The 27,909-nt window shown below is 47.4% G+C and overlaps 9 protein-coding genes across 9 annotated transcripts; 4 read left to right on the top strand and 5 right to left on the bottom strand.

The window, feature by feature from the left end:
• Positions 1-15: 15 nt before the first annotated feature.
• On the bottom strand, positions 16-2,762 carry CNBL0500 (hypothetical protein; the record flags this gene model as incomplete). The annotated part of the gene is made up of 11 exons (XM_767477.1): positions 16-450; positions 519-587; positions 629-721; positions 775-1,035; positions 1,088-1,163; positions 1,203-1,339; positions 1,387-1,708; positions 1,790-1,957; positions 2,014-2,211; positions 2,253-2,383; positions 2,424-2,762. The coding sequence occupies 11 exons, from the start codon at positions 2,760-2,762 to the stop codon at positions 16-18; spliced, it is 2,229 nt and encodes a 742-aa protein (XP_772570.1).
• Positions 2,763-3,000: 238 nt separating this feature from the next.
• CNBL0490 (hypothetical protein) lies at positions 3,001-4,493 on the top strand (the record flags this gene model as incomplete). The annotated part of the gene is made up of 8 exons (XM_767476.1): positions 3,001-3,167; positions 3,255-3,269; positions 3,385-3,393; positions 3,448-3,663; positions 3,744-3,857; positions 3,917-3,998; positions 4,062-4,334; positions 4,419-4,493. The coding sequence occupies 8 exons, from the start codon at positions 3,001-3,003 to the stop codon at positions 4,491-4,493; spliced, it is 951 nt and encodes a 316-aa protein (XP_772569.1).
• Positions 4,494-5,220: 727 nt separating this feature from the next.
• Positions 5,221-6,684, top strand: CNBL0480 (hypothetical protein; the record flags this gene model as incomplete). The annotated part of the gene is made up of 5 exons (XM_767475.1): positions 5,221-5,396; positions 5,474-5,732; positions 5,803-5,982; positions 6,062-6,461; positions 6,554-6,684. The coding sequence occupies 5 exons, from the start codon at positions 5,221-5,223 to the stop codon at positions 6,682-6,684; spliced, it is 1,146 nt and encodes a 381-aa protein (XP_772568.1).
• A 3,143-nt stretch (positions 6,685-9,827) lies between these two features.
• On the bottom strand, positions 9,828-11,966 carry CNBL0470 (hypothetical protein; the record flags this gene model as incomplete). The annotated part of the gene is made up of 8 exons (XM_767474.1): positions 9,828-10,084; positions 10,137-10,654; positions 10,708-10,976; positions 11,027-11,123; positions 11,174-11,389; positions 11,440-11,518; positions 11,574-11,736; positions 11,787-11,966. 8 exons carry the CDS (start codon positions 11,964-11,966, stop codon positions 9,828-9,830), a joined length of 1,779 nt encoding a protein of 592 aa, XP_772567.1.
• A 2,062-nt stretch (positions 11,967-14,028) lies between these two features.
• Positions 14,029-17,863, bottom strand: CNBL0460 (hypothetical protein; the record flags this gene model as incomplete). The annotated part of the gene is made up of 14 exons (XM_767473.1): positions 14,029-14,088; positions 14,139-14,219; positions 14,275-14,802; positions 14,858-14,929; positions 14,977-15,120; positions 15,172-15,313; positions 15,362-15,430; positions 15,487-15,624; positions 15,681-15,740; positions 15,797-15,858; positions 15,909-16,308; positions 16,359-17,328; positions 17,645-17,680; positions 17,734-17,863. 14 exons carry the CDS (start codon positions 17,861-17,863, stop codon positions 14,029-14,031), a joined length of 2,892 nt encoding a protein of 963 aa, XP_772566.1.
• Positions 17,864-18,369: 506 nt separating this feature from the next.
• CNBL0450 (hypothetical protein) lies at positions 18,370-19,577 on the bottom strand (the record flags this gene model as incomplete). The annotated part of the gene is made up of 6 exons (XM_767472.1): positions 18,370-18,530; positions 18,583-18,787; positions 18,837-18,888; positions 18,942-19,258; positions 19,310-19,461; positions 19,517-19,577. 6 exons carry the CDS (start codon positions 19,575-19,577, stop codon positions 18,370-18,372), a joined length of 948 nt encoding a protein of 315 aa, XP_772565.1.
• A 544-nt stretch (positions 19,578-20,121) lies between these two features.
• Positions 20,122-21,236, top strand: CNBL0440 (hypothetical protein; the record flags this gene model as incomplete). The annotated part of the gene is made up of 6 exons (XM_767471.1): positions 20,122-20,140; positions 20,194-20,273; positions 20,323-20,547; positions 20,607-20,808; positions 20,863-20,978; positions 21,033-21,236. The coding sequence occupies 6 exons, from the start codon at positions 20,122-20,124 to the stop codon at positions 21,234-21,236; spliced, it is 846 nt and encodes a 281-aa protein (XP_772564.1).
• A 1,314-nt stretch (positions 21,237-22,550) lies between these two features.
• Positions 22,551-24,758, top strand: CNBL0430 (hypothetical protein; the record flags this gene model as incomplete). The annotated part of the gene is made up of 9 exons (XM_767470.1): positions 22,551-22,685; positions 22,741-22,809; positions 22,866-23,083; positions 23,136-23,300; positions 23,352-23,437; positions 23,488-23,972; positions 24,031-24,067; positions 24,121-24,453; positions 24,526-24,758. The coding sequence occupies 9 exons, from the start codon at positions 22,551-22,553 to the stop codon at positions 24,756-24,758; spliced, it is 1,761 nt and encodes a 586-aa protein (XP_772563.1).
• Positions 24,759-25,660: 902 nt separating this feature from the next.
• Positions 25,661-27,029, bottom strand: CNBL0420 (hypothetical protein; the record flags this gene model as incomplete). Its single annotated transcript, XM_767469.1, has 5 exons — positions 25,661-25,785; positions 25,851-26,241; positions 26,307-26,486; positions 26,546-26,804; positions 26,857-27,029. The coding sequence occupies 5 exons, from the start codon at positions 27,027-27,029 to the stop codon at positions 25,661-25,663; spliced, it is 1,128 nt and encodes a 375-aa protein (XP_772562.1).
• Positions 27,030-27,909: the final 880 nt, after the last annotated feature.

Raw genomic sequence — 27,909 nt, 5'->3', positions numbered from 1 at the left:
CGTATATCTCCTTCTCTATGCCTTGTCTTCTGTGTTCCCAGCGTCCTGTGCCTTATGTTCTTCTTGCATGATGCCCTTCTCCCCTTGATCTTCCGTATCCTCATCCTGCTGTTCTTTCTGTTTCATGCTTTTCTCCTCCGTGTCCTCTTCCAGTTCCCAGTCTTCCCCCACCCCGAGTGCAACCCCAACTTCGTCCCTCCCTCTCCTCAACATCGTCTCCCCAAACTCATACCCCTCCGCTTTATCCAGCACCCTCTCACAAATTTCTCCATAAGCATCATATATCTTACGTAAAGCTTTCCGATGAATCTCTACTGCAAGTCGTGGAGAAGTCAAGAGCGCGAGGCGAGGGGAGGTGGAAGGGTCGACGGTGGATATCCAGGTAGAGAACTTGGAGAGGGCGGACGTGAGTGATTTGGGGGATGTGGCGTGAAGACGGGATAGAGGGGTCTGAAAAACAAAAGCAAAAGTTAGCTTGAAAGGTTCTTCCTTTGATGGCGGGGGTGAATGGGACTTGCATCTTCTGGACGAGTACGGATGGTACGCATGACGGCGGCAAGGCCACAAGACTCCAGAAGTTTACCATGCTACAAAGGTCAGTGACGAGGCATGACAAAATAAAACTCACATGTTCAAAAGTCATACTCTCCACATGAGTCTTGATCTTCTCATCCAACATATGCAACGTCTTTGTGGTAAAGTCATACATCTCCAATGTATGCTACACGTCGTTAACCCCCGTCATTCACGCTCATGCTCCATCCACAAACTTACCTCTAGGTAACCCAAACTGTTAACCATAAAGATATCCCTCTCCCACTCCCCACCACCGCTTTTTCCCCTTCTCATCTCTGCCATCCTCTCACACATCTCCACACAAGGTCCAACTGCTTTATCCAATAACTTTGCCAGATCCGCATCTGATTCGCGTTCAGCAGGGTCGATGAGGGAAGTAGAGTAGACAAATAAGAGTTCGCGGAGGATTTGAGCGGCGTCGCGCAGTGTGATGGGTGGAGTGAGTGTCGCATCTGGGGGCTGTTTTTTATGTTAGTGATGGTCCGCCGGAAGAGCGGATGGTGATACATACGTGGAGAAAACGGAGAAGACCTCGACCTTGAGCGTCGAGAGTTTCGTAGAAGGCGATATAAGCTTGGTCATGGATCCTTACATGTCAGCATGGTTTCCTGCCAACGAAGACGTACTCTTGTAATGTCTGAACCAGCATGGCTTTTCCCCCAATAGTCTTTCGCATAGTCACAAGATAGAAATGTAAAAGGTTGGCAATCTTGTACGTCATGATGATACCTTCTTGTGATTTTATCGTTTCTTGGATACGCAACTTGAGAAAACTTGTTAGCTTCTAGTCACCGTCTTTAAAACACCCACCTTCAAAGGCCGACTCAACCCTTCAAGATCCTTATCCAACACCTCACTAGCCATCCTCTCCTCTTCCCCCTCTTCCCCACCTCTCTCCTGACCCACCCACCGTTTCTTCTCCTTTACCCCAAACATCCCTTCCAAAAACTCGTGTTCCGTCGCAGTCGTCTGATGGACCCAAGCAAGCATATCACCGACATATCGCGTTGGGTCGTGTGCGTGGATTTCGATAGGTCGGGGGAGACCACCGGGACCTCCTCGAGTGAGAGCGTCGAGGAATTGGTGGAGGATGGATGATTGACGGGTAGATGTAAGGGTTTGGATTGCATCACTGCGCGAATCGATGTCAGCAGGGGTGCACAAGATTATCAGGATTATGTATGACAGCAGGTGTATGGGGACTTGAACTTACGCAAGTAGAGCAGGACGATCGCGCAAACGACAGATAGCCTGACGCATCACGGAGGACGCTTCGAGCTGTGCTTCACGGGTAAACTGTCGGAATTCGAATTGACAATATCGATGGATCTTCGAATATCCCGATTCCAACTGTTCAGAAGTGAGCGACATTATATCAAGGCTACGAGTGGCGTGCGGGTAAGCACAATCCCTCCTTCTTCCGTCGTGATGACTTACCCTGCCTGTGCCTTCCCTTCTTCACCGCTGAGAAGCACCTCACAATCCGTCCTAATCTTCTCCACATGGTCCAAAGCGTCGAACAAGGGTTGACCGATGGTTACCTCACGGGATGTAAGAGCTGTCAGCTCAGAGTTGGACAGAGTGAATCGCGAGAGGAAGAGGGTGATAAGATGGGCACGAAGTTGGGCAGAGTCACTATTAATCATTAGCCTTGATTCACAGGGTACGATACATACCGTTGAGACCTGAGGACATCCGCTCGTTCGAGGAGAAACTTTGTACCGCTATTCGCTTGATCAAGTTCGGATTGAACTTGGTCGCACCGCACTTGCATTTCTTGCATATGTTCCCTCAGGACATTGAGTTTCTACCCCATCAGATATGCTTCTGTTACCCAGTAAACCCACCTGGTCAACCTCTGCGAAAGCTTCGAGAAACTTGGTACTCCCAGTCGCAAGGCACGTTTCGATGTCCTGTTTAAGGTACTTCCTCGCTATAGCAGCACTTTGACCTTTTAATGTACGTCTCTTTGGGAGAGTGTCATCGTCTTCTTCTAGTTCTTCATATTCTGGCTGCGCTTTGCCCTTCGCTTTTGGGTCTTCAGGACCATACATCCCTGAAGCAATTTCCAAGGCTTCTCTTGACGATACATCGTCGAAAGATGTGCCGATGGCTTTGTAGATCCTGAGCGAGATGGGATTCGTCCTCGACGCTGGTGGTGCAGGTGTGTTTGGGTTGGTGGACATGATTCCTGGGATGGGCTGTGCCCTCGAGGACTGTATTGAATACCGGTTGACTGTATGGACTTCCCGATACGGTGGACAACAACAGATTCGATGAGTTAATTAATGCTATTTAACCTTAATTTGCATGACGTTGCAATCCGCCGACGCCCCGTGGTACATTCTCCCCAGTTCGTTTCTGTTTATCAACATCTTTTTCCCTCTCTCAATTCTCTTCCTTACATCCATACATATCCCCATGATGGCGCCCACAACCCGCTCAAAACAGTCTACTCCTGTACTTGAACCTGAGGAATCCACATCCACATCTACCGCCACCTCTCTCGGCCCCGGGGAGGGAGAGCTCAAGCAGCGCGCCAGGGAAGGAAGTAGGTCCAGGACGAGAGACGAAGTTTGGGATCCAAAGTAGTAAGTATCCTTCTGGCTATGACTTTGGTGGTATAAGGTCAACATGGATGGGATGGCAAACTGATTTTTGGCCTGGTGATTATGTAGTGCGGTTGATTTGGCGTGAGTATTGCTTTGATAAACTGCTGCCCGAGGAAGTATGACCGAGCCCGAGGGATGGGGTTGAGTGTGCTGACCATTTTGCATATGTGCTAACCCTCCCTGCCAACGATACCAGGACTACCACGTGAGCCATTTTTCTCCTCATTTTGACACAAGCTTATCCCTCTGTCCGAGACAGCGTGGACGAAAATGTATTTCTCTTCGTCCCCAACCTGATCGGCTACACCCGCGTCATCACGGCCGCCGCTTCCTTATTCTTCATGCCTTACCACCCCAAAGCATGTACTATGCTCTACTCCGTCTCGTGTATGCTTGATGTAGTCGATGGCCAAGCCGCAAGGGCTTTGGGACAAACTAGCAGATTTGGAGCTGTTTTGGATATGGTGACTGATCGGTAAGTCCTCAAGCCCTGTATTGTTTTTCTTTTTGAAGACTCAAAATGTGAATGGTTGCTGATGTAGTCAAAATTATTAGATGCACCACTGCCTGCCTGTTGTGCTTCCTCTCAAGCGTGTACCCCACTTATTCTATGCTTTTCATGTTCCTCATCACCCTTGACTTCTCCTCTCATTACATTCACATGTACTCGTACGTCCTTCCGTCTCTCCTTTTCCCGCGAATAGGAGCTAACGCGGGGTGGATTTCAGGTCTCTCACCACGGGATCATCTAGCCACAAGACTGTCACCTCTGATGTCTCCCGTATCCTCTGGTACTATTACAACGATTCCGTAGGTATTTTCTATCACCAAACCAATCCATATCCGTCTAATCTTCCAAAAAAAAAAAAACAGCGTACTCTCTTCGTCTTCTGCTTCGCCAACGAACTCTTCTTCGTCTGCCTCTACCTCAACCACTACTGGACTACTCCCTTGATGGCCAACTTTCCCATTCCCACCGCTATCCTAACCTCGGAGCTCACTGCCGCTCACCCCAAGTTGGTCGGCGGGGTGATCAATGTGTTGAGGAACTTGAATTGGCCGCAAGTGGTGGCCGCTATGACTTTCCCGATTTGTGCGGGGAAGCAGATTATCAATGTTGTGCAATTCTGGAAGGCTAGCAAGATCGTAAGTCCAAGTTCCCCTGTCCTCCTTTCGCTCTCTTTTTCTTTTAAAAATGAATGAGTTATATGGGTGCTAATTTTGAATTAGCTTGTTGGTGTCGACCTCGCCGAGAGACGAGCTGCTCGTGAACAGAAACTTGCAGCACAACTTCGAGGGCGGTAAATTTTGCCTTTTTCATATTGTTACAAACCCACAATCTCATAAACTGTAATAAGATGAAAGGCAAGAGAGGGCTCTTTACACGCAAAATGTTTGAATTTCTTTTCCCCCTTAAGAATAAGAGGGAAGTAAATAATTTAGCATGATATGTATGCTTTCGTACTTAATTATTTTTCTTCATGTTCTGTTCTAAGCTGCAAGAGGGTAAGAGGGTCAGGCTTTTTAGTTGGTGATGAAAGGAATCTCTCGCCTACTCCAGTCACCGAAAAGAGGGTGTTCACACTACTAGACTGCCCAATGGTTCAAAGGGTCATTGTTGTCGTTCCTCCTTCATCGGGGGTGATAAAGATTTTTGCGGTATAAGGATTGTAAGTTGTCCCGATCTATGTTCGTGCACGCGAGGAGCACTATTACCCTACTCTATTCCTCTGTAACCTGTACTCGTACTGCAGTTTTGAAGAAGGAGGGTTCGACTGATAAGATAAGGAGGGAAATGTATCAATCAGATGAAAAGTGGAGGTTTGGAGTGGAGCAGACGACGTTGTTGTTGCCTGGTAGTCGTTCGTTCTTTCATTACGAGTGATGTCACATCGTGTCATTTTTCACACCCTTCTTTTCATTCGCCGTGAAAGTGGCACATACGTATAACCCGCTTTTATAGGGCAAACCAACTGCTCATGCTCCTTACCACCAGAACAACAACTTATAACCACGACCAAAGCAGCAAATCATGACAGACCAACTCCGTGATCAACTGCACTTTGGCATTGCCTCGGCCTCTCTTGGCCTTAACCCCATCCACACTTTTGAGAACAAGTTTCAAGCATTGCAAAAAGCCGGGTTCAAGTTTTGTGAAGTTGACTTTGGGAGTTATATGACTTGGGTTAGGGATCAGAAACCTGATCTGTCAGTTGCCCCCTTTTTTCCAGATCCCTAGGAAGGGAAAGCAAAGCTGAAGGCTGACATACAATTACCCACTGCAGGCCAGAATCAACGTGCCCGCCCGAGTGGTCCGAAGCCAATGAACCTGATCCATCCGACGAAGAAATATGGCAAGCCCTCTACTCTCTTGCCCCTGACTTTGTCCGCCTGGCAAGGAAATATGGCGTAAAAGTCGTAGTGCTCCAACCTCTTAATCAGTTTGATGGGTGGCCGGCGGGCACGGAAAGGGCAATGTGGGTAAGGAGAAAGGCCGAAAGATGGTTACCTTTGTGCTCCAAATTAGGTGTAGAATTCTTGCAGGTGTGTTTTTCATTAGCTAGTCACCTTGTTCCTTACTCCGTTTCGCGACTGGACTAACAGTGGATTACAGGTAGGATCAAACGATTGGGCAGAAGCCTGCGCACCTGACGCTAAGACGGCCGGAGATATGCGTTGGATAGCCGAGCTTGGCGCCAGGCAAGATCCCCCCGTCAAGATCGCATATGAACCGTGGTGTTTCTCTGATTTGCGTGGTGAATGGGAGGAATGTTACAAGACTGTTCAACAAGCCGTACGTCTGCCCAGTCAAGAGGAGTTTACAAAGTGAGAATAAATGAAAATACCTGACGCAGTAATATTCTCTCTTGTAGAATCACCCCAATCTCGGCCTCTGCCTCGACACCGCCCAACTAGCACTCGCCAAACCTTACGGCTGGAACCCCACCACCGGCCAAGGCTGGGACCGCGTCTCCTACGAAGGTATGATCAGCCGTCTCGCCTCCCTTCCTCCCGAAAAAATCTTTTATGTCGAACTTTCCGATGTGCTTAACCCTAAAGCTACTAAACCCCTGTATCAAGGCTCTCCTTTCGATGAGTTTGGGAAGAACGATAAGAGTGGGAAGAATGAGAGGTTTATTTGGGTGAGGTGTGCGAGGCCCGTACCGCTTGTGGGGCCCAATGGGGGCATGGATGAGAGGCCGGAAGGGATGGAGGAGGATGGGGCGAGAGTGGTAGAAACGTTAAAGGCGATCATGAGTACCGGATGGAGGGGTGAGTACCATCCTCTTTACAAATTTTACACCCTTCCACACCTGTATACTCTTCATGTTCAAGGGGAAACAGCTGACAGGATGATGTGGTAGGATATACGTTTTTTGAAGTATTTGAATGCCTCAAGATGGAGCCTGAAGATGAGGACATACCAGATCGGTATGCGAGCGCATGCAAGAAGTCGAGCGAGATGATCCTTCATGTTGTTGCGGACCTCAAGTAACACATGACGGCGCTCCTTATGGCTAGGATAAGGGATGGGATGGAAAAGTAAGAAGAATACCAAATACTTTGATATGATACGATGGATGAAAGGAAATGGTAATTTGCAGCTTGAACGAAAGACGAATAAAGTAGTAGCGTGAGGTATCACTACCAATAATAATCGGACAACAGATGGAAATGGTAGGCACAGCTCAGCTAGGGCTAGTTCTGACCGAGAGGATTGAAGAAGGCGCATTCTGTGAGAGAAACGATCAAACAGTTTTACTCTTTCAAATGTCGAAATCATCGCCTTACTAAAGTCAGCCATCGTAGGGATGTCATTTTTTTTGTAAAATGCGGTGTTAGTCTGAGTCACGACGATGGAGAAAAAAGAACGCTTGCTGTTCAGTTTGGATCTAGAAAACAAAAGGAAACGAGATCAAGAAGTATCCGAAGAAGACGCTCAAAAGAAAACCTGTATGTACTACTGTACAATCAAGCGACCTCCCCTCATGAGCAAATAACAAGCCTAGCCGACAACTATCAGAACGTGATCATTTATTATATTAACGTTTTACAACGCGCTCAATTGGATCTCAGTCAACATAATAATAACCTCTCCAGGATCCTTTGTTGTTAAGTCAAGACGGCGATGCATTCAAAAAGGTTTCTTCTAAGGTTCCAAAAAAGGTTCATCAGTTATCCATCCTTTGTTGGACTTCGCTGGATAAAATGTTTCTAGAGCTCTGGGATCATTGTAATTTCGCCATCGCCACTGTCAACCAATGAGGGGAAGAGGTCACCCATGGTGCATCATTGCGGTGACTCCTCTCCTTTCGATCAGTCGTCGCCAATTGAGTTTTGTTCAGCCCATATTAGAACTGAAACCTATAAAGAAGCACGCCTTATCAATTATACCCCCTCAAAATGCAGCACGGGCCAAAAGCATCACAAACAAAGAACAAAAGAAAAGAAAAATGTTCCCTAGTCAGTACACTGCTTCTCATTTCTCTATCCACTCCCAGGGTGATGAGGGGAGTGGCAGTATAGTCTCTCCTAATACGACTATCTCCAGTCGACGGAAAAGGACAGCTCAAGCTTGTACTACTTGCCGCCGTAGGAAGGGCAAATGTGTGCCTCCTCCTTCCATTGAGTAAGTCAAGTTCAAGTCCACAAAGATAAGAGGTGGTTGAATGAACAGTGCTGATGTTATGAGTAGTGGTCCTTGCGCTTTCTGTTCCAGTAGACCGGGCACAACTTGCGAATTTGTACTTGCCACTAATAACAACGAGGGATACAGCTCTGTTCCAGTTGTCTTCATAGGTGACAAACATATTATGGCCGACCCGTCCCAAACCACTGCTTTCTCATCTACCGTCTCTGGCACACATGGATACCCCTACGATAATCCATTGTACCCTCCAAACCCTATTAGCACCCAATTATCATGGGAGGATGCTGCCATATTGCAAAACCCGACCAATTACCTAGGCTCACAAAAGACTGGTGCTAGTAGTGACACGGCCGGTCAGCTCCGCTTACAGCCATTTACACCCAATAATAGTCATACCGCAAGAGATGACGCCAGCACGGGTAACTGGTATTTCCAAGATACCTATACGGATTACCCGCATACGGCGCCTCTGACACTTCCTCAGCAACAATCTTCTATGGTCTTTCAACAGCAATTCTTGGGCGCCCCTCCAAAGTACAATGCTGTCAGTTACAGTGACGACCAAAGGAGCTATTATTTTGAGCAACGGCACTCGATTGACCCAACTTTGGAAGACAACGGCGGCATGTATGGTGTTTATGGGGACCCGTCTAGCTTGGCCACCGTCCTTACTTCCAGTAGGAATACACCATACCCACCTACTAGTGAGCATTAGCGGGAAGAACAAAGTCCTGGAGATTACCAGTTAAGCTGGTCCTGATAAATAGTTTCCGAACTTTTTGCAGAAAAGTGTGGAATGGAGTTGCATATGCATGTCTTTCGAGTGCGCTGCTTCATCTTACGGTGTGCATCGAATGTAGGTAGGCTTGTCTGCTGTCATTGTCCGGATATGTTGAGCTCGACCGACGATCACCGGCTAGGGGGAAGTTCAAGATGGCACGGGCTGCAGTAATGGCTTGTCATATATATCTAGGAGGACGGACCAAGTCCACAATCTGGTCATGCCCGTAAATCCAATAATATCGGTATCTGTCTGTCTGTCCTGGCTTGTCTTGTCTACACCAGATGGATACCCTTCTGTAAGTTCTGAGGATAGTTGGACTGTGATCATCATCCTCCTCGTGATGCTTGTTGCTGTGATGGTGGGTTGTGTACATAGATAGTTTGCTCCAATAATAAGAAGACGCGAGGGTGGAAACATTCCGTTATAACAAAGCATGTGCACTTGTACGTCGCACGCTACTGAGCGCTAGTTCAGGTCTGTCCAATGTGATCGTGATTCATTACGCTCCGATCGATGTCCGTCGAGGGGCTTGTGTCGAGCGAGCCGAGGTCGTGATATTCAAGTTGTTCGTGTTTTGAATGGGATCAATTATTATCCGCTCTGCAGATCGCCTGCTGCCGCGATGGCATCTGGTTTTGATCTTCGGCAGAATATCTGTCGGCTTCTTTTTGTTCTTTTTTGGCAGTACACAAAATATCAATCTTCTGCGTGCGTCCTCTTCCGTCGTTGTTCACTCATCGGCATGTATTCCTTCCTTCTTACTCTTTTATTCCTCAACCTGTCTTCTGGTCTCATCAGATCGTTGATACTATCATTTTCTCACTCTCTTCCGAATGGAATACATATTGCAAGCTCGCACACACTCCCTAAAATTTGCATCAGTTCTTTTCTCGCCTTCGACAGACAGGTTTTTCGATCTCCTATTTATATTATAGCATGATGTTGGCTGGTGACATTTCCTATGACGAAGTAATGCATCCGCTTCAAAAGAAGTCAAGGATGTGATATGTAGAACAAGATATGGAGAAGTAATGTGCGCAATTCGCCCAACTGCAATGAAATATCTGACTACGTGATACATGCAGAACCCTCTAAACACAGGGAATCTCAACCTATTAACAGGACAGAAATGTGGCTACCGATACAGCTTCGTCTCCTTTTTCAGTCCTCGAGACGCGCCAACGCTACACTATAATAAAATTGTCTAAACAGTCTCATGGTGCTGATCACGGTGTTTGCCACTCTCACTCGTCCTTGACAATGCTCTTGTTATCATGTTGACGTGACTAGTCTTAGACTTTAGATGAGGGGCGGGTGCACGGCCAAGGATTTCTTCAGCCTGCCTTGAACCAGCAGGAGGGATCTCCTCAGGGTGAAGGGAAACACGAACAGGGGAACGACCCTCTGTGTTGGCCTTGGCGAAGATGATATCCAAATCTTCGAGACTGTATCGCTTGGTCTCTGCACGGAAAGTTAGCACTCCTTACAGGACGAGCTAGAGAAAAGGACGTACCAGGGAAGAACAAATAAACAGAAGGAAGGATAACGACTGCGTTGATGGCGGCGAAAAAGGCATATGTACCCCATCCGATGTTGGCGAACATGGGACCGGTAGCCATTACGACCATAAAGTTGAAGACCCAGTTGGAAGCGGTGGACAACGCATTGGCAGGGGCACGCACTCGAAGAGGTGTGACTTCAGCCGGATAAAGCCAGGTCATGCCAAGGTAACCGACAGAGAACCAAGTGTTGAAGAGGAAAAGCATGAGAACAGAGAAGACTTGGGCAGTTTTGTTCGGGTTTTCCTCATCGGTCGAGAGATCATAGAGACCTGCAAGGATAGCCATAGTGGCAGCTTGGAACCCGGCCATCCAGAGCATAAGAGGACGACGACCAGCGCGTTCGACGATGGCAATGGCGATAAGAGAAGTGAGGAAGTAACAAGTACCGTTGACACCCGAAATGATTCGAGACATTACCGCACCGAGGCCGAGACCGGTCAACACAGAAGTAAGGTAATAGGTAATAAGGCTGAATTCTGGTTAGCTTCAAAACTTTGAGTCATTTAGGGGCTTAAAACTCACTTAATTCCACAAATCTGTTGGAAACATTGAGCAGCCATACCGAGCAAAGTTCTCCTAAAGTGCTGAGACTTTCCGTGAGTGAAGATCTCGGAGAACTTGAAAGAACCAGAATTCTCCGCCGCGAGCGTGTCTGTGATACCATGGAAAGTGTTCATAACCTCTTGGTCGTCAACTGTAGTATTGGACAACGCAGCAAGAACCGCAAGAGATTCTGCATTTCTGCCCTTTGCCGCAAGCCATCGTGGAGATTCAGGGAGTCGGAAGGTGTACTATATGTGTATTATAAGCAGACGACGACATTAATCTTTTGCCAACATACCATGCAGATGATCATGACCAAGATGAACACAATTTGGAACGCAATAGGAAATCGCCATGAAACGGATCCGGAGGTGAAGTAGAAGGCGAGATCCATCCTGAAGATGGATTAGCTATGCCTTCTGTCGTAAACCGGCATCACTCTTACCAATAAGAAACCATGATACCAAAGGCAATCAAAGAACCCTCTACAAGCACTAGCTGACCTCGTCGGTGGGGTTTGGAACATTCACTCTGATATGCGGGGACAGTAGAAGTCAAGAGACCGTTTCCGACACCTGTAACGACACGAGCTACGAGCATCATGGCGTAATCAACAGCGGCAGTCTGAAGGATGGCACCGACAAGCATGATAAGACCACCGCTACGCATCGTCAATCTCGAGTCAAGTGACTATATTTCAGCTTGACTTACAGAGAGATGGTATGTCGACGACCAAGTCGGTCGCCAATCCAAATACTTGAAATGGCACCCATCATACAACCGATCTCGTCTAGGGGAATAGTTAGGGAAAAGTCATGTGTACTGCGGAACAATCCAAAACTCACAGATGGCCACCATAAATGACTGGAGGGTCGCTGTTCGGGATCCTTCGAAACCACCAGCGGTATTGGGGAACTGAGCTTCGAAAGAAGGGAGGGTTAAGAGACCAGACATAACACCTTGATCGTATCCGAAAAGGGTGAAACCGGTACCAGCGACAAAGGTTACCTGATAGGGAATGTTAGATGGTCGAAAGCATGAGTGACTTCCAGACTTACCATCCAAGTCAACCCCTTGCCAGAAACCCTAGATGGTGAGACATCCCGAGCGGCTTGAATATCTTCTTCTGATAATCGGAAACCGTTGCTGGATAATATTGTCGCATTGTCGGCGTCCGATAGATGTTCGGGCCTCGCATGTTTCTCATGGACAACGTTGGTTGGGTCAACGGTAGACATGTTTCTATTTGATACAATGAGTAAAGGGGTCTGAGACGACGATCGCTACAGTAGTTTGGCTAGCAGTTTATGTCTAGTGTACGTAAAGAACAGACAAAGGTTCGTCTTGCCTCGCCTTATATAGCTTTCGCTGATGGCCCGCCCCAGCTCGGCTGCAAAACCTGGTCATGCCGGCAAAATAAATAACCTCTCTGTTGTCTTTGCTTCTGGTGCAAAATCGAAAGGCAAAGTTGGGTGCTTTGAGCATATTACACCTCTATTCGTACTCTCTTTCCGGCTACCGTCCCGAAGCTATCAATAGCCGACTCTGCCCGTATGCTTCGTTGCCGTTGCCGAAATGATCCTGAACTGATAAAATGTTGATCCAATTTTAACGGCCAAAGTCATACCATCAGCGCATCGCTTGTCAACTGTCGACGTAGTAAGAAGATGCAAGGCGAGGGATAGGCGAACACCCGGACAAAACAACCTTCAGAGGAACGCTCGTTAATTCAGGGAGCTAAAAGAGGGGCAAGCGTGGGGCCATGCTGCGTCTCCTTGGGGGGGCGCGTGGGGTTCAAAAATATATCTAAGATGATGTCATGATAAGATTCAGGAGGCGGGGGAGAAATAGATATATGTCATCAGTGGCCGACAGCACCAACAACCCTAATGCTACATCATATATGCTTGGCAACAACAACACAAGCAAATGCCGAAGAACAAGAAAAGTGACATACGAACGACAAACGATCCCAAGAAAGCTCGAGCTCGTGAAAAAATAATTGACAAAGACTTCTTCCGACCCCATCTGATCCGAACAGCTCATAATGTTTGACTGAGCGAATTGCCGAATGATAAGTAAGTTCGGAGATCGCAGAACGTAAGAGGCCGGCGTGCAGCGACGGATTCTAGTCGTTTTTTTAGCTTCACGGAGACAAGCAACCATTAAACCATTAAAGGCCATCTAAAAATCGCCGAGTCCAGACAGAGCGAAGGCAGAAGCTTTAAGCCAGGATAACTACTAGTATAAGACGCAGAGCAGGAACTGTAATACTTGTATACGGTATATGTACGGCGTTCTGAGTATCATCACCTAATGGATTTTATTAACTATGATGGTGAGGTATAGACGTCCCACTACTTCAATAATTTAATAAAGCATATGGGAACGACTACGAAGGAGGAGGAGAAACGAGCTCCGACAGAGGGAAGGGAGGAACGAACGTAACACGCTCGCAATATGGTAGGTGATAGATAAGTGGCAAATGACAAGACGGCAACAAATAGACGACCGAAGAAGGTTACTTTAGGAGATCAAGGACGACCCTGCCTGTCGAGGGGCTAAGAAAAGAAGCAATATGTATTTGTTTCTAATAAGGAGATGTAAGCTCTCTATATACACCTATATTATCTACTGTACTTGAAAGGAAAAGAGGACATGGGACGGGAGACCCAAGAGTAGTACAACACATTCCGAGGAGCAAAAGACAGAAAGCACGCAGGAGAGCCTGCTGAAGATAGAGAACGATAACGATAACAAAGATGTTTTTTTTTTTTTTGATACTGTCAGAAGGCAGGTATCGAAGTAGGCTCGCGTTAGTCTGTGTGCTTAATCTTTGCGCCGACCCAAGTTGATTGTAAAAAATGCATATACGGTATTTTTGGATGCACGGACCTGAGCTCAGTCCAATGATACAGGTTTGAAAGCCGTACGATGAGTTTTAACCGAGTAATACGGAATTGAAAACACATAGAAAGTGGGACGTCGGGAGTACTGGTTGCCCGCTAACGCGAGCGAAGATGGATGGACAAATGAAGACGCCCAATAATGAAAAAAAGTCCAAGCCGGGAAATCAGATCTGAGGCCCCGACAAAATGCAAAAAATGACGACGCTGAAGGCTGAAATAACTTCGAATTGGAGAACAGAAGACGACAGGACGAGAAACGGAAAACGAATGGAACCTCATTTTTGTAGGAAGAGGAATTGCATACATCATAGATAAAAAAATCCCAAATTCTCTAATAAATTATGATTGACGATGGTACGTTGCTACTATATCTACCCGCCTTCATCAGAAGCTATCGATTACCGGAGCTCCCCTCTCCTGCTAAGGCATCCCAATCCCACCAATTCACAGACTGGAGATGGATATCAGCACAACCTCAAGCAGGGTTCGAGATTAACTCACGGAAGGTTCAACGTTCCCCATCACAGGCTGCTGTCCCGCAAAAGTCTCGTGCAACATTCGCGGATCCCAGAACTGATGAAGCTGTGCAAGAAGAGCACTGTCAGTCTATGATAACAAGTCCTCCAACACTACTTACAAGAACGTCTGTCGATGCATTGATAGGGTTATTCGAAGACGAACTGAGGTGATCCATGGCTATACCTCCTCCACCACCGCTTCCATCCCCTCCGAAATGCTGCTGCAGTGCCTGCGTAATCGTCTGTGTGACCGAAGTACCAGGAGAAGGCGTATGGTTTGCCTGACTGCTCGCCATGGGGGAGATTGTAGTAGCCTTTTGCGTGCCCCTTGTAGCCCTATGGATCAACCTTGTTCTCCAACCCAATAATTCTATATCCTCATCCCCTTCATTGCCCGTATGCATTGACGCCATGGCTTCTGTGGCTGCATCGGGAGGGTTTTGGTTCATCTTGGTATGGGCTCTGTGGCGTAAACGGAGGAGCCATTGCAGATTCTTGGCGAGACGGGTAGAAGCGTGACTTTGGACGACAGAGGTGTAGAGGGTGATACATGCGTCGATTTGGGAGAGTGCAAATGTGGCCATGGGGTTGTGAGGCGTCTGGAGGATAAGAGTACCCATGCAAACTGCAGAGTTGAAAGCATGATACTACAAAAGATGAGGATTAGTATGGCCATGGGCTACCACCGGAAACTCTACTTGCCCATAAGAACCAATGTCGGGCGGATATGTACGGGTGCAAAGCATAGATGGTGGATACAAGCTGAATGATACACTGGACTGATGTTAACGGGCGGCGAACACATCGGGTTTTTCACTCACGTTACACCGCTCGACTACAGAGAGATAAGATTGACCATATATGGATCTCGTAGGATCCGATAATCTCTCATGTAACGCCTTTGCAAAGTATGGCCGATGAAGGAACAGTATAGTCTCGGAAATGTTGATATACAATGTGAATTGCTATTCCACAAGAATTAATCCAGATGCCACACGTTTTAAGAGGCAACAGACCTGGAAAGTGCGGTGAAGGTCTCTCTTTGAGATTTCGGGACTGTCTCTTACCGCCTGAGTTGGGTCAGGGTAAATAGAAGGCAATGCTAGAAGAGCTGTTCGGCAACGGAGATGGTAAGGTACTTGATGTTCAAAATCACATCTAGAGCAGGTCAGCCAATCCCTTACGTTAACCGACGGAGAAGCTCACAGATGCTCATGCAAGGTTGTCACCGTGTCATACGAGGGTGGGTTTACCTTCATCGCAAGATCCAAAATCCTAGGCAAAGTAAGCGACTCAGGCTCATCACTAAGTAATACAAGAAGGCAATTTACGCTCCAGATATCTTGACTAGCTCAAACTTCAAAGTCCAGAAACCTTTCTCCTGATTCTGCACTTCTTGTCTGGGGATAATAAATTCAGGATCCTCAGAAGGGAAACAAGTATCAATATAGTCTGGTGGGATGGAGCTCCTATACGGCCCCTTCTTTAGGGATTGCAGCTTGAACTGGACGAAATGTCAACTCACGGTCGGGAGAAGCAGTTAGCTTGAAGAACATCAGCGGCATGAGATTCCCAGAAGACTCGACTGATATATAGTGTCAGCCGAGCTGTACGAAAGAGATATAAACTCTCATAACCTACCGACGCTCTTCTACGATCTCGGGTGTCAAGTTCCACCTGGCACCGTCTCGATGTAAGCCCATCTATTTCAATATCAGCATTGTAAACCTCCAAGATTGCGAGGTACACTCACCCCTTGTATCAATCGCATAGCTAAACCCCAGAGAGGCCATGCGGAATCTCCATTCCTTCCTTTCTCGGTTTCTAGATGAAAATGAGCCATGACGTGCTTATACTTTGTCAGTATCGCTTCCTGCGATTTAGCCCAAGGGTCGCTTACCAAAGCCATAACACCGGTGGTCGTACAATGAACCATGAACTCTCCTTTTGCGAGACAAATTTTGGACAAGGTCGAGTACTCTTCAGCGATGGGGTCGTTTGGCGGCAATTCGAGGTTATGCAAAGCTCCCATTGCCAAGAGGATGTACAGAAGAGCAAGCTCCTGTGCACCAACATTTCTATTTACAGACATCTCTCTTTTGTAAGCACGATCGAATATGGGCTGGAATGTTTGCCGCGGGACAACGTTGTAACTTTAATTAGACATCAGCTTCAATGGATCAGGCTACGACGTAAAACTTACTGCCAAGCAAAGTAACGGTAGTAAGATTCTGCCAGGACACTCGCCTCATGTCGAGGAGGGAGGTGATTGAGAATGGTTTGAGTGCTGACGCTGGGGGAGATGACATCAAACGGGAATATACCGCCCTGATCAAGCATTACAGGAGCTCGGACAGGGCACTGTCGTTGAGAGGGGGAGGGCGCTCGAGAAGCTCCGGGTGTATCGCTAAGGTCTTGGGCTTCTTGTATCTCTTGATCCTTGAGCCATTCACTGGCAGCGGTAGGACCAAGATACTTGGACCCGCCACCATGCGAAAGCACTAAGGTTCCGAAACTTTGCTCTTGCTGTGCCGGATCACTTCTCACAGAAGATACAGTTGAAATATGATGATGAGATAATGAAGGATGAGGGCCAGCAGCCCAAGTCTGTCGATAATCATCTGCACTTGTGTTGAAGTCGAAATGCACCCGACTAAGCTCCGGGGGGGATACCATCGTCATACTCCCATAAGTAGGAGTCGGATTTGATATGGGATTGGCTGGGATAGGATGGACATCTTCGGCAAGATGAGAGGTCTGGGACTGAATCTGAGAAGAATTTATCGCGGCTGCGATGGGTTGATTCCCGGGAATTGGTTGTGATGCTGGAGATCGGGAACGACGAACATTTACAGATGCTGTTCTCTCCTTTTGCGCTTCATTTTGATCGTGAGGGGGTGAAGTCATCTGAACACTGCTCCGTCGATTTATAGCATCTTCTTCAATAGTATCGCTTTTGCTTCGTGGTCGGTTCGCCATTTCGTTGTCGTTGCTATTGTTGTCGTTGCTCGTAGAGGCGGGAAGAGAGACACCGTGTTGTGTCAAGAGGCTCTCTACAGCTTCGAGTCGTTTCCGAAGCTCGACGGAATCTTCAGAGTTTCCTTTGACAGTCTGCTTGGACCCGTTAGGGCAGAGCTCTTGACATCCTCGACGGGTACAGTTGGAACAAGGAACTAAAGACGATAGGTTTCATGAGCGCAAGGACAGGAGACCGATTAGGGGCAAGCACTCGATAACAAATACGCCTCCATCACACCATCTTCATACGAATAAACAGATTCGAGGTCGGCTTTGAGGGATATGGGGAGCCCCGATGGGATCACCCTCTCTCACCAGTTATCATACTAAAATGTCCGGGTCAAAGTCGAGAGATGGCGATCAACCCAATCAAACCACTACCATCAGGCGGATTTGGGTATGATATCTGACTTTAATGGTCTTATTTCCGACTTTTGGGAAGGTGTGTCCTTTGGATAACCTTACACTCACCTTGTCTGTCACACTTTAGCTTCAATCTCCGACATTCTACGTAAAATCAGTCCTATACATTCCGATGGTTACACGGGATTTAAACCGACCTGCGCAACTGTACAACTGTCTCTGCCGTCGTTTCTTTTTGGGAGGCGGATTTTGCGTGTTGTTATCCCGATTGTCGGGCTCTAGTGTTGAATCGTCGGTCGGGTTTTCTTTTGGATCACGGGATGACATGGCGGGTCGATTTTGGGAGTGCCGGAAGAATTAGAGGTAGTGTTGATACAAACGGTGAAAGAGAAGAATTAATTAATGGAGAACATAGAGAAAGATAGATAGAGAACAAGGATAAAATGACCATGGCGGATGGTGGCCTGCTGCAGCTGAGCGCCGTCTGTTTTCTGCGGCGACATCGCTGCCGCCGACCCCTTAGAGGCCCCGCATACGTGCAAGAAGTACGTCGAAGCCACCCGTGCCTTAATCATCGGCTTATTCGGCTTCCTTACCCGGTCGGGCCGCCTATCGTCTAAACAACAAACAAGCAAGAGAAAAATCGCAAGTTGACAGATTCTTATAAAAAGGTAAGGTAAAACATAAATGGTAAATTTAAAATGAACTATTTATAACACTTCCTGCACAAATGAACAAGCAGAGGACAAAATGGAAAAATGATTTACCACAAAACTTCATAGGAACGGAGAGAATGATGATTCATATACAACTATTTCTTCCATGTCATTACTCTATTTGTTGGGAATGGTACCCTTGAACCTGCCTCGCTCAATTCCCCTGAATCCAAGGCCCTTCACAACGAACAAATCGCCACCGTTCTTACGGTCGGGAAGGTTATCGCCGATGTAGTCAGAGGCGGCCGAAGTAACATAGAGTTCGTCAAGGTTTTCACCTACGTGTAGATCAGTACCACTGCTGAGCCCAATGCCTTATACTCGACTTACCGCCAAAGATGCAACAGGTAATGTGCCAAGCAGTAGGGAAGTCAATCTCGACATCAATCTCGCCGTCAGGCGTAAGGCGCAAGACCTTTCCTGAAGCCCACCGACATGTCCAGATACCGCCTTCAGAATCCATGCACATGCCATCAGGTTCACCGTAGCCGTCAAAGTTGGAGAAAACTCGGCGGTTGCTGAGCTTCCCCGTCGTCTACCGAAAAGAGTTAACGAATCTTCAAATCAGGGTGTCTTGCACATACAATGTCGTAGTCGAACTTCGCAATTTCTTTGATCCAGCTGTCTGTGAAATAGCTATTAAGGATAGCTTAGAATGTTTCTGTTATGTGGTATTGCTTCATACTTACAAAGTCTTTGCGTCTTCAGTCCATCCCATACCATTCGTACAAGTGATCCCATCAAGAATCAACGGAGCACTGTAGCTCCCATCTTTTTCCGCTTGCAGAGAGTACATCTTCCCATTTTTGCTACCGTGCTCGAATCCCAATGTACCGGCTAAAAATCGCCCAGCGGGGTCTACAGCACCATCGTTGAATCGCTTTTCCCTGCAGTTGAGACTGGCACCAGAGGAAATAGGGATAAGCGACTGCTTGGAAGAAGTCGGTGGGAAGGGAAGGCTGTCAAAGGAAATGTAGGCGAAACCATCTTCAACAGCAGCAATCAACTATTTTGAATTAGTTGATCTTCATGGATGAGTGTGCGACTACCGACTCACACCCTCTCCATTCTCGAGGGATGCCAAAGCAGTGACCTTCTTGTCAAATGACTCATATCCATACTTGCCAGAAGACGGCTCGTAGGTGTAGAGCTTATATTGATCAATGTCGACGAAATAGAGACGCTGAGTCCTGGTATCCCAGACGCAGCCTGCACGCCAGAGACATTAAGCAGTTGACCATACTAAATACAAATGATCGCTCACCTTCGCCTAAAGTACCGTTAAGCTGGAGGAGGGGCTTGTCGACGACGAACTTCTTGAACATTATGCTTGCAATTGGCTTTTGCGAGATGGAACGTATTGATGAAGAAAAGGATAATTGGAATCGGGGTATCAAGTGCTTCCGATGCGGATGCCCGTTTGTTCTCCGACCGCGACAGGCGCTGAGCAAGTATCGAAGAAACGCATGTACAACCTCCACTATCTAATCTCCTTGATCTCACCAAAACCCGAACGTGGACATTTGGAAAATGCCTTAATCCCGGTCGGAACGGTGTTATTCTTATTACGTAAGCTATGATATGGTCCACCCGACGCGCTGTTTTTTCCTCCGTTCATCTTACCTACGTACGTACATCGAATTATAACTCTAGGTCGGACAAATGAAACGGACAATGAGGCAAAGCAGTAGGCGATGGCGGTCCGATACAGGATCTTTTTGGCGGCTGACCTTGGTCCACAGATTGTCTATAAAATGGGCTAGCTCAGAAGGTAGCAAAGTTCTCCCATTCAGCATCTTAAGTGTCTCTCGGTATTCCACGACTTTAACTTCCAACAACTTTCACAACCAAATTCACAGAAATTTCAAAATGAAGCTCGAAGGAAAGGGTTCGTATAGCTCGTACCAATTCCCAATCAATGCTCATGGTCAATTACTCTAGCTTTCGTTGTCACTGGTGGCTGTGGTTCTATCGGTGGCACTGCCGCTAAGCATATCATTGCCAGAGGCGGTATTGCTCTGGTAAGTGGCTTTCATATTTCAATAATATTCCAAGCCAACTTTTTGGCAGATCTTCGACGTTCTCCCCGAGGAAGCTGGTCAGGCCAAGGTTAAGGAGTACCATGCCGAGCGTGCTTTCTACTTCAAGGCCGACATCACCAACGTCGAGGTCTTCTCCGCCTGCATTGATGCCGCCTTGAAGGTTATCCCCAAGGGCTCTCTCTTCGGTGGTGTCCATTGTGCTGCTATTGCGCCCGGCCGACCTTGGGACCAAAAGTTGAAGAATTCTATCGCTGTAAGCTTGATTCTTCGACAGTATGCAGTCTTCGGTTTTACTAATAATCTCACTTCCAGCACTTCCAAAAGGTCATGCATGTCAACTCTTACGGTACCTTCCTTGTCGACGCCTGTATTGCCGACGCTATTAACTCCCAGTACCCGGACGAGGGACCTTTCGGCCCCCGAGTTAAGGAGGAGCGAGGCTGCATCGTGAACATTGCGTCTGTTGTCGCCAAGCCTGTCCCTGCCCGATGCTTGACCTACGGTGTCAGCAAGGGTGAGTTCTGATCCTTTATTAGCAATATCAACATCAAACTAATGTGCCATGCAGCTACAGTCTTGGGTATCAGCAGCGGTATTGCCGACTTCCTCGGCCCCTACGGTATCCGAGTCAACTCTGTTAGCCCTGCTGTCGTTGCTTCCTCTCTTATGGGCCCCGACCGAATCGTGAGTTTTTCCGTATCGCACGTATATGTTCGCCATAGACCGACATGGTTATAGCCCTACTTCGAGTCTGAGCTCGAGGCCGCCGCCATCTACCCTCGCCGACTCTCCCAGCCCGACGAAGTCGCTCAGGGTATTGTCTACCTTCTGGAGAACTCTATGATGAACGACTTTGAGCTCAGGGTCGACGGTGGCTGGAGAGGTAGTAGCAACTGGGGCGGCCCCCACGACCCCCGATCCAACGCTCCTTCTCTTGAATAATCTGGGAAATTGAGTATTTTGGTGTTCATCAGGAGTTGTTCATAGAGATGGCAGGTCAAAAATGCATTCTGTATATGTGTGAGAATTTTTTTCTACGTGTTATTATATTAGTTGTCGTTCAAACATTCCTTCAGTCCTGTTCAAGACACATCGTAAATGAAACATCATCCGTCTACGCAGTCGTGGCGACTTGCTCTTCTTGAGTGTCCAGCCTATCCTGATATTTAATGGTCAAATATTCATCCCTAGAAAGAAAGGCTTGATTCTTCAGTATCGTCTTATGAAATGTTATGTCTTAATACCTCCATATGCATAAACAGTGGTCGTTTGAAAATAGTCCAAAATGGCCAAATTCGCGCACTGCACCCCGACGGTCCCCGCCAAAAGTTGCACTTTGTGTAGGCTCGACACAAGCCCCTCGACGGACATTGGCTCGTCTAAACCTCGACGGACATTGGGAGACGGACATTGGGAGACGGACATTGGGATCCCAATGTCCGTCGAGGGGCTTGTGTCGAGCCTACGAATGAACTCCATACCGCGCGATGGGCAACGAAGAACACTCTAAGAACACGCGAAGAACGAACGTCGCTCAAATCAAATCAATTCCTATCTCGCCACGCTGCGGTATCATTGCATAATGCCTGCGCTACTATTGCTTGGTGCCCAGGCCCGCCACAGGACCCCATAGTAAATCAATTGCTTCCGCTCCAGACCCAGTAAAATTCCCCAGCCCTCACCTTTCCACAGTAAGAGTGTTTCTCCACGTAATTGCCCCATAATGCATCCTTCGTCGTCTCCCAGCAGGTGTCAAGTGTGCTTCTAGTTCCTTATTAAGTATTCAATATCGACGTCGACTTCGTCGTGGTCTCACACAGGTTGTCACCGCTCCTTCCAGCCAGTGCCGGAGGAATGACGTATGACTAACCGATACATTATTATTATAAGACCACAACCGAAACGCTCGGACCGAAGACAAACTCTAAAACCGTTCGTCGGGGTTTGCGGGACTCCAGAAATACCCCTCATGTTGACCGACGGACAACCGTTGCGACTCTGTCAACAGTGCAATAGATTAGCGACGTCCAAGATTACTGAACGAAGATTGTCTTGTCATCTTCGGCCGGACGGCCTCACCAAGCCAGGATTTTCGACAGGAATAGTATTTAACTCGGATGGAAAGACGTAGAGAATGCTTCTGTTGCATGATAGCCACTAAATAAATATTCACCTCCCACTTAAAACATTGATTCAACTTTCGACTTCGACTAACTAATTATTCAACGTACAAGGAGCTCCGCTTACAAGTGTAAAATGAGAGCAACTCACATTGAGAATCGTGATAATAATTCTCTGGAAAACAAGCATATTGACCACATTGAGGGAGTTGAAAATGGCAAAGGCTCACAAGAACCGCCTAGTCCCTCTGGCTTTGGTGGTCATTTGATAGTGGGTTTATCTTCTGCATATTATTACCAAACAGGTGTTAACATCTGTCCCGTAGGATGAAAATCTTGTGCACGTAGAAGGTGAAGATAAAGTAACATGGTATCTTTGCTTTTTGATTTCTGCTGTATGTGTATATCATACCGTTTTACTATAAAAATGACATTAATTGACTCCTAATAGTCTGCCATCGCTGGTTTCCTGTTCGGTTATGATACTGGTGTCGTTGGTGTTGCGTTGCCTTTAGTAGGAACGGACCTCGGCGGTAGCGAACTCAACTCTTCCCAGCAAGAAATTATCACAGCAGGTACCACCATCGGGGCTATCTTCGGTTCTGCTATCCTTGGTGGATGGGGTGATCGTCTTGGACGAAAGATGGCCATCTTGATCTCTGATGTCTTGTAAGTCATTCTAAAACAGTGTCATATGCTCCCACTGACCTTCTTTGTAAAGTTTTACCGCCGGTGCTGTGATCATTGCATCCAGTTACTCTGTCCCGCAAATCATTGTCGGTCGAATTATCCTCGGTATTGGAGTCGGCGGCGCAGCTGTCATTGCTCCTCTTTTCATCACTGAAACAGCGCCCACCGCTGTGCGCGGTCGATGCATTGGTGTCAAGTGAGCTCTACATATTATATGTTAATGGACTTTAGTTGACGCACAGCTTAGTGCCTTCTTTATTCCCTTTGGTCAGGTTGTTGCAGACTCCATCGGCGCAGGTGTACAGAACATGCGTGGTGGGTGGCGACTGCTCTGTAAGCTAGGTATATACGCCTATTTAGTGATCTGCTAAACGGACTACCAGTCGCTATGGGTGCTGTCCCTTCCCTTCTTCAACTTCTTCTCTTCCACTACCTTCCCGAATCACCACGTATCCTTATCGTCAAGGGGGATATCGACCGCGCCCGTAGCGTCTTCCAGCGTATCTACCCAACTGCCACTCGTGAGATGGTTGACTACAAGCTCCGCGTTGCTCAAGAGTACGTCGCTGCCACAACCGCGCTTCAATCCGGGACCACTTTCTGGGAGAGAATGAAGAAAGTATGGAAAACTGGATCTTATCGACGATCTATCATTGCCGTCAGTGTTCTTCAAGCCGCCGGTCAGTTCTGTGGTTTCAACACGCTCCTCTACTATGCCGGCACTCTCTTCGGTCTCCTTGGTCTGTCTAACCCAGCCTTGGGTGGTCTTATCCCTGCTGGTACCAACGCCGTCTTTGTGTTAATTGGAATGTCTACTGTAGACAAGGTCGGAAGACGAGGGTTGCTGTTGATTGGTGTGCCGGTCTTGGTACGTTTCCTCTGCTTCACACGCTATTCTATGATCAACTTATGCAACTTTTTTCTAGCTTCTTGGCCTTGTGTGGAACATCGTTGGTTTTTATTGTAAGTAGCACTAAATTGGCGTCTATCATTCACGCTAATTGTGGTGTATGCAGACATGTGCAAGCCGACAGGAGGATTCCTCGACACTTCTTACAGCTATGATACGACGAATGTTGGTATTGTCATTGGTGGTATCGTATTCTACGTCGCCGGTTTCGGTCTTACCTATAGTCACTTGGTTTGGTACCAGGCTGAGTATTTGGCCCTCGAAGTACGATCCATGGGGTCTGGTGTTGCCACCACCGTCTGTTGGATTGCCAATCTCATCGTCTCTGTCTCCTATCTTTCAGAGCTAGAGACGATGACTCCCTCCGGTACTTACGGTTTCTATCTCAGTCTCAGCGTGATCGCCTTCGTGTTCATTGTATTCTGCTTCCCAGAAACGAGTAAGTATTCACAATACGCTAGCTTCCTCCTTTTCGGCCGAATGCTGATAGCGTCACCTTCCCAAACGATAGAACAACTGTCGATCGACGAGACATCTCTTTTATTCGAGAACGATTGGGGAGTCAAACGATCTGTTCAGATGCGCAAAGAGCGACATGAAACCCGAAAGCGATTCAAGGATGCCGAACTTGCCGAAGCTGCCACAGCTCATTTCGAAGCCCGCAAACAAAAGTCGACTTCAATCAGTCCTGCCGAGCTCTCCAAATTTATGGCAGGTTTGAAGGGTGGCAAGAGAAAACCTTAATAACAAGCCTTGGTTTAAGCCGAAGCTTGGGGATGTCCAATGGTACAAGTGCAAGTAGAGTCTTGTTGCGGCTTCTGCGAGTGTTTTGGCTTCCAACATGTATCTGATCGGAGTCCTTGATGTTTACGTATGATCTGTATGTTGCTTGTGATGGATATATATCCAATGTCCATTTATGGTATGCAACAACGAAGAAGGTCATGGAAAGTAGAAGTTTATTACGCACATCGAAAATAGTCATGTCCCTCTTCTTCTTCATTTTCTGTGATTTCCATTATATTCATCATTTCAAGGTCACCACCAAAAAAGGGTCATATCGGCTTATTATGAAACCTTACTGCCGTCGTGCTGACTGCCTACTGCCTGTAGGAGGAAACAGGAACATGGGAAAATGTTGTTGTCTTTTTCTCTCTCCTATAATTATGACGATGTTATCAACCCGGTCTACGCTTTTCACTATATAAGTACATCTCAATTCGGTCGCCGGTGGATTCGAAACTAGTAGATAAGGACCAAGGAACCGGAATACATAATAAATGGTTTTCATCCGTTTGTTACATCATTTATTAATAAACAACCAGCGAGCAGCAGGCAGGAGGAATCGACGCCGGCACTTACCGCTCACAACTTTTTCCAACCTCCTTCAATCAACAAACCTTGCCTTGAAATGTCGCCCGGTAAAGATAGGAAGGAAGAAGCTCAACAGTGAGATATGATCAATCTCTACATGTTAGGTAACATAAAAGGCTTTTCTCATCCCCATTGCCGGAGTTGTCAATCAATAGAGCCCCGGTAGTCATAGGAAAAGGAGAAGACAATAAATTTCAAAACTTTTGCTTGCATGCTATTTCTACCAACGTCTATTTAACCCCTTTAACTTTTGGACATGAAAGAGCATGCTTTTAGGCCTTGAGCGCTTCAAGGATTCTCTTGTTAGACAAAGCACAAGCATCGGCGTACTTGAAAGGAATCTCAGGATCAGCAGGTTCCATGTGAAGGGCTTCAAAGAACTCGAACATGCAAATACCTATTCAACTCGTCAGTATTTTGTGCATAAAGAGAATGGGACAAAGTATTCAAACAAAGACTCACCCCTCCAGCCGGTACTGAGGACCGCCTTGAAAGTTTCTAAAGCTCTCGCAGCACCCATGTCATTAGGACCCTTCACACCCCTTCCGGCATCCCTACCCACAAGGGGCACTGGCCTTCCGCAAACAGCCCAGACGAAGCCATCTCCTCGAGGACTCTGAGCCTTCTCCCTCCATTCGTCGAAAGGTGACCCTTTACCGAGGGGAACAACGGGCTTGAGGACTTCAGAAAGCTCGACGTAGAAGATCTTCTCCTTGGGGACAGCGCGAAGACGTTCGAGAAAGGAAGCGTATTGTTCATCGGTCCAGCCTTCGCCAGTGGTGGGGTCCCAGCCGTAAGCGGGGGCAAGAGGGGGGTGGGCAGTGTCGATACAGAGACCGAGATTAGGGTGATTCTAAGTGGGTGTAAAAATGATTAATTGATGAATTGAGTGAAGTGGAGAGAAAAAGCTAGACTTACGCCGAGCTGGACAATCTTCCAGGTGTGCTCCCAGTCGCTGACTCGCTTAGAGAAACACCAAGACTCGTAAGCAATCTTAACAGGAGGATTCTGCTTAGCACCGAGCTCAGCGAGCCAGCGCATGTCCTCGGCAGTCTTCTCGTCAGGGGCGTTGGCCTCGGCATAGTCGTTAGATCCAACCTAAAGTACACTGACTAGTCAACACGCAGAATCGTCCGGACGGAAAAGATAATACGTACTTGAAGCTGCTCAACGGCGAGCTTGGAACAGAGAGGCAACCACTTTTCAGCCTTTCGCCTGACCCATTCGGCACGCTTAGAACCCTCGGGCCACCCGTCAAACTGGTTGAGAGGCTGGAGGACGAGACAGGTCATACCATACTTGGCGACGAGCTTCTTGAAATCTTCAGCTTTGGCGTAGAGGGCTTTCCAGATGGCATCGTCAGAAGGGTCGGGCTCGTCGGCCTCAGACCATTCCGGAGGGCAGGTGGAGGGGGGGCTACGTATTGTATTAGTTACGTACATGATTGGATATATGAAGACGGGCTCACAGATCAGGAAGTTCAGACCTGACCCATTCCATGTAGGCACCAAAGCCAACTTCGACGTACTTGAAGCCAGCCTTCTGGAGAGCCTCGAACTTCTTGTAGATATCATGAATCGAGTTCATACCGAGAGAGGCAGTAGCAACGCCAAATCGGAGGCCGCTAAAGTCGATGGACATCTTTGATGATATGTATATAGCAAAGCTGTGCTCGGAGTGAGGTAGATAGATGAGGGAAAGAATTGGCTATATGCCTTGAAGCGAAGGTGTTTTTATAGATGTCTGGCATATTTGGTGAGCCCTCAGCTTTCAGTTATGAGCTGCCGGCAAACGTTGCAATTGAGTGTTGGAGAAAAGCGAGTGAAAACAAAAGTGATCGGCGTCGGACTTGCTTCAAGATCCGGCGGTGGAAATCCATAATAGAGTCCCATCTGCCGACGAATATCAATGGAAAATCGGCTTCGTTTCGTCCGCTTTCTCCCGATTTTGTCTGATATTGATAGTTGAAGACATCGCTGGGCCGGACGATAATTCCGATATTTGCTGGAATCGGTTGTCCGATGGCCGTTCATCGGCGATAAGAGAATGACTAGTAGGTAAACGCTAGGTCTGACGGGATCGAATCCACTGTTGTTATTTTAAGGTATTAAGCATGGCCTAACTATTGCCTGTTGCCTTTTAGGACCTGATATTTTCGTAGACATTAGATATAAGCATAGGGTGCCACTCTGAATGGAATTGTGGTTGCCGACGGTCGGTGTTTATCGAAGAAGTCCCTTCAGTCGTTATTATGCCCGCTCTGTCTTGTTGTACTGGTACACTTGTACTACCTTGCCGCCGGCCAACAAAAACCATCAATTGCCAATTGCTCCTTCGTTCTTGTCATATTGTTGCACTTTTCATCGCCCATCGTGTCATTCAATCCTTTACTAGCGAGTATTACTACTCTACTCGTACTCGTATTGCTTGTACTGTGCTACTAATGGTGATGTACCGTTGGTCTCTACCAGTGGATATGATCGCAAACCAACACCGGCGCATAATAAGAGTATCCATCACA

Source organism: Cryptococcus neoformans, chromosome 12 (genome assembly GCF_000149385.1).
Source record: "Cryptococcus neoformans var. neoformans B-3501A chromosome 12, whole genome shotgun sequence".
Lineage (NCBI taxonomy): Eukaryota > Fungi > Basidiomycota > Tremellomycetes > Tremellales > Cryptococcaceae > Cryptococcus > Cryptococcus deneoformans.
The sequence above is the reverse complement of the archived record's forward strand: the minus strand, read 5'-3'. Positions and strand labels throughout refer to the sequence as shown.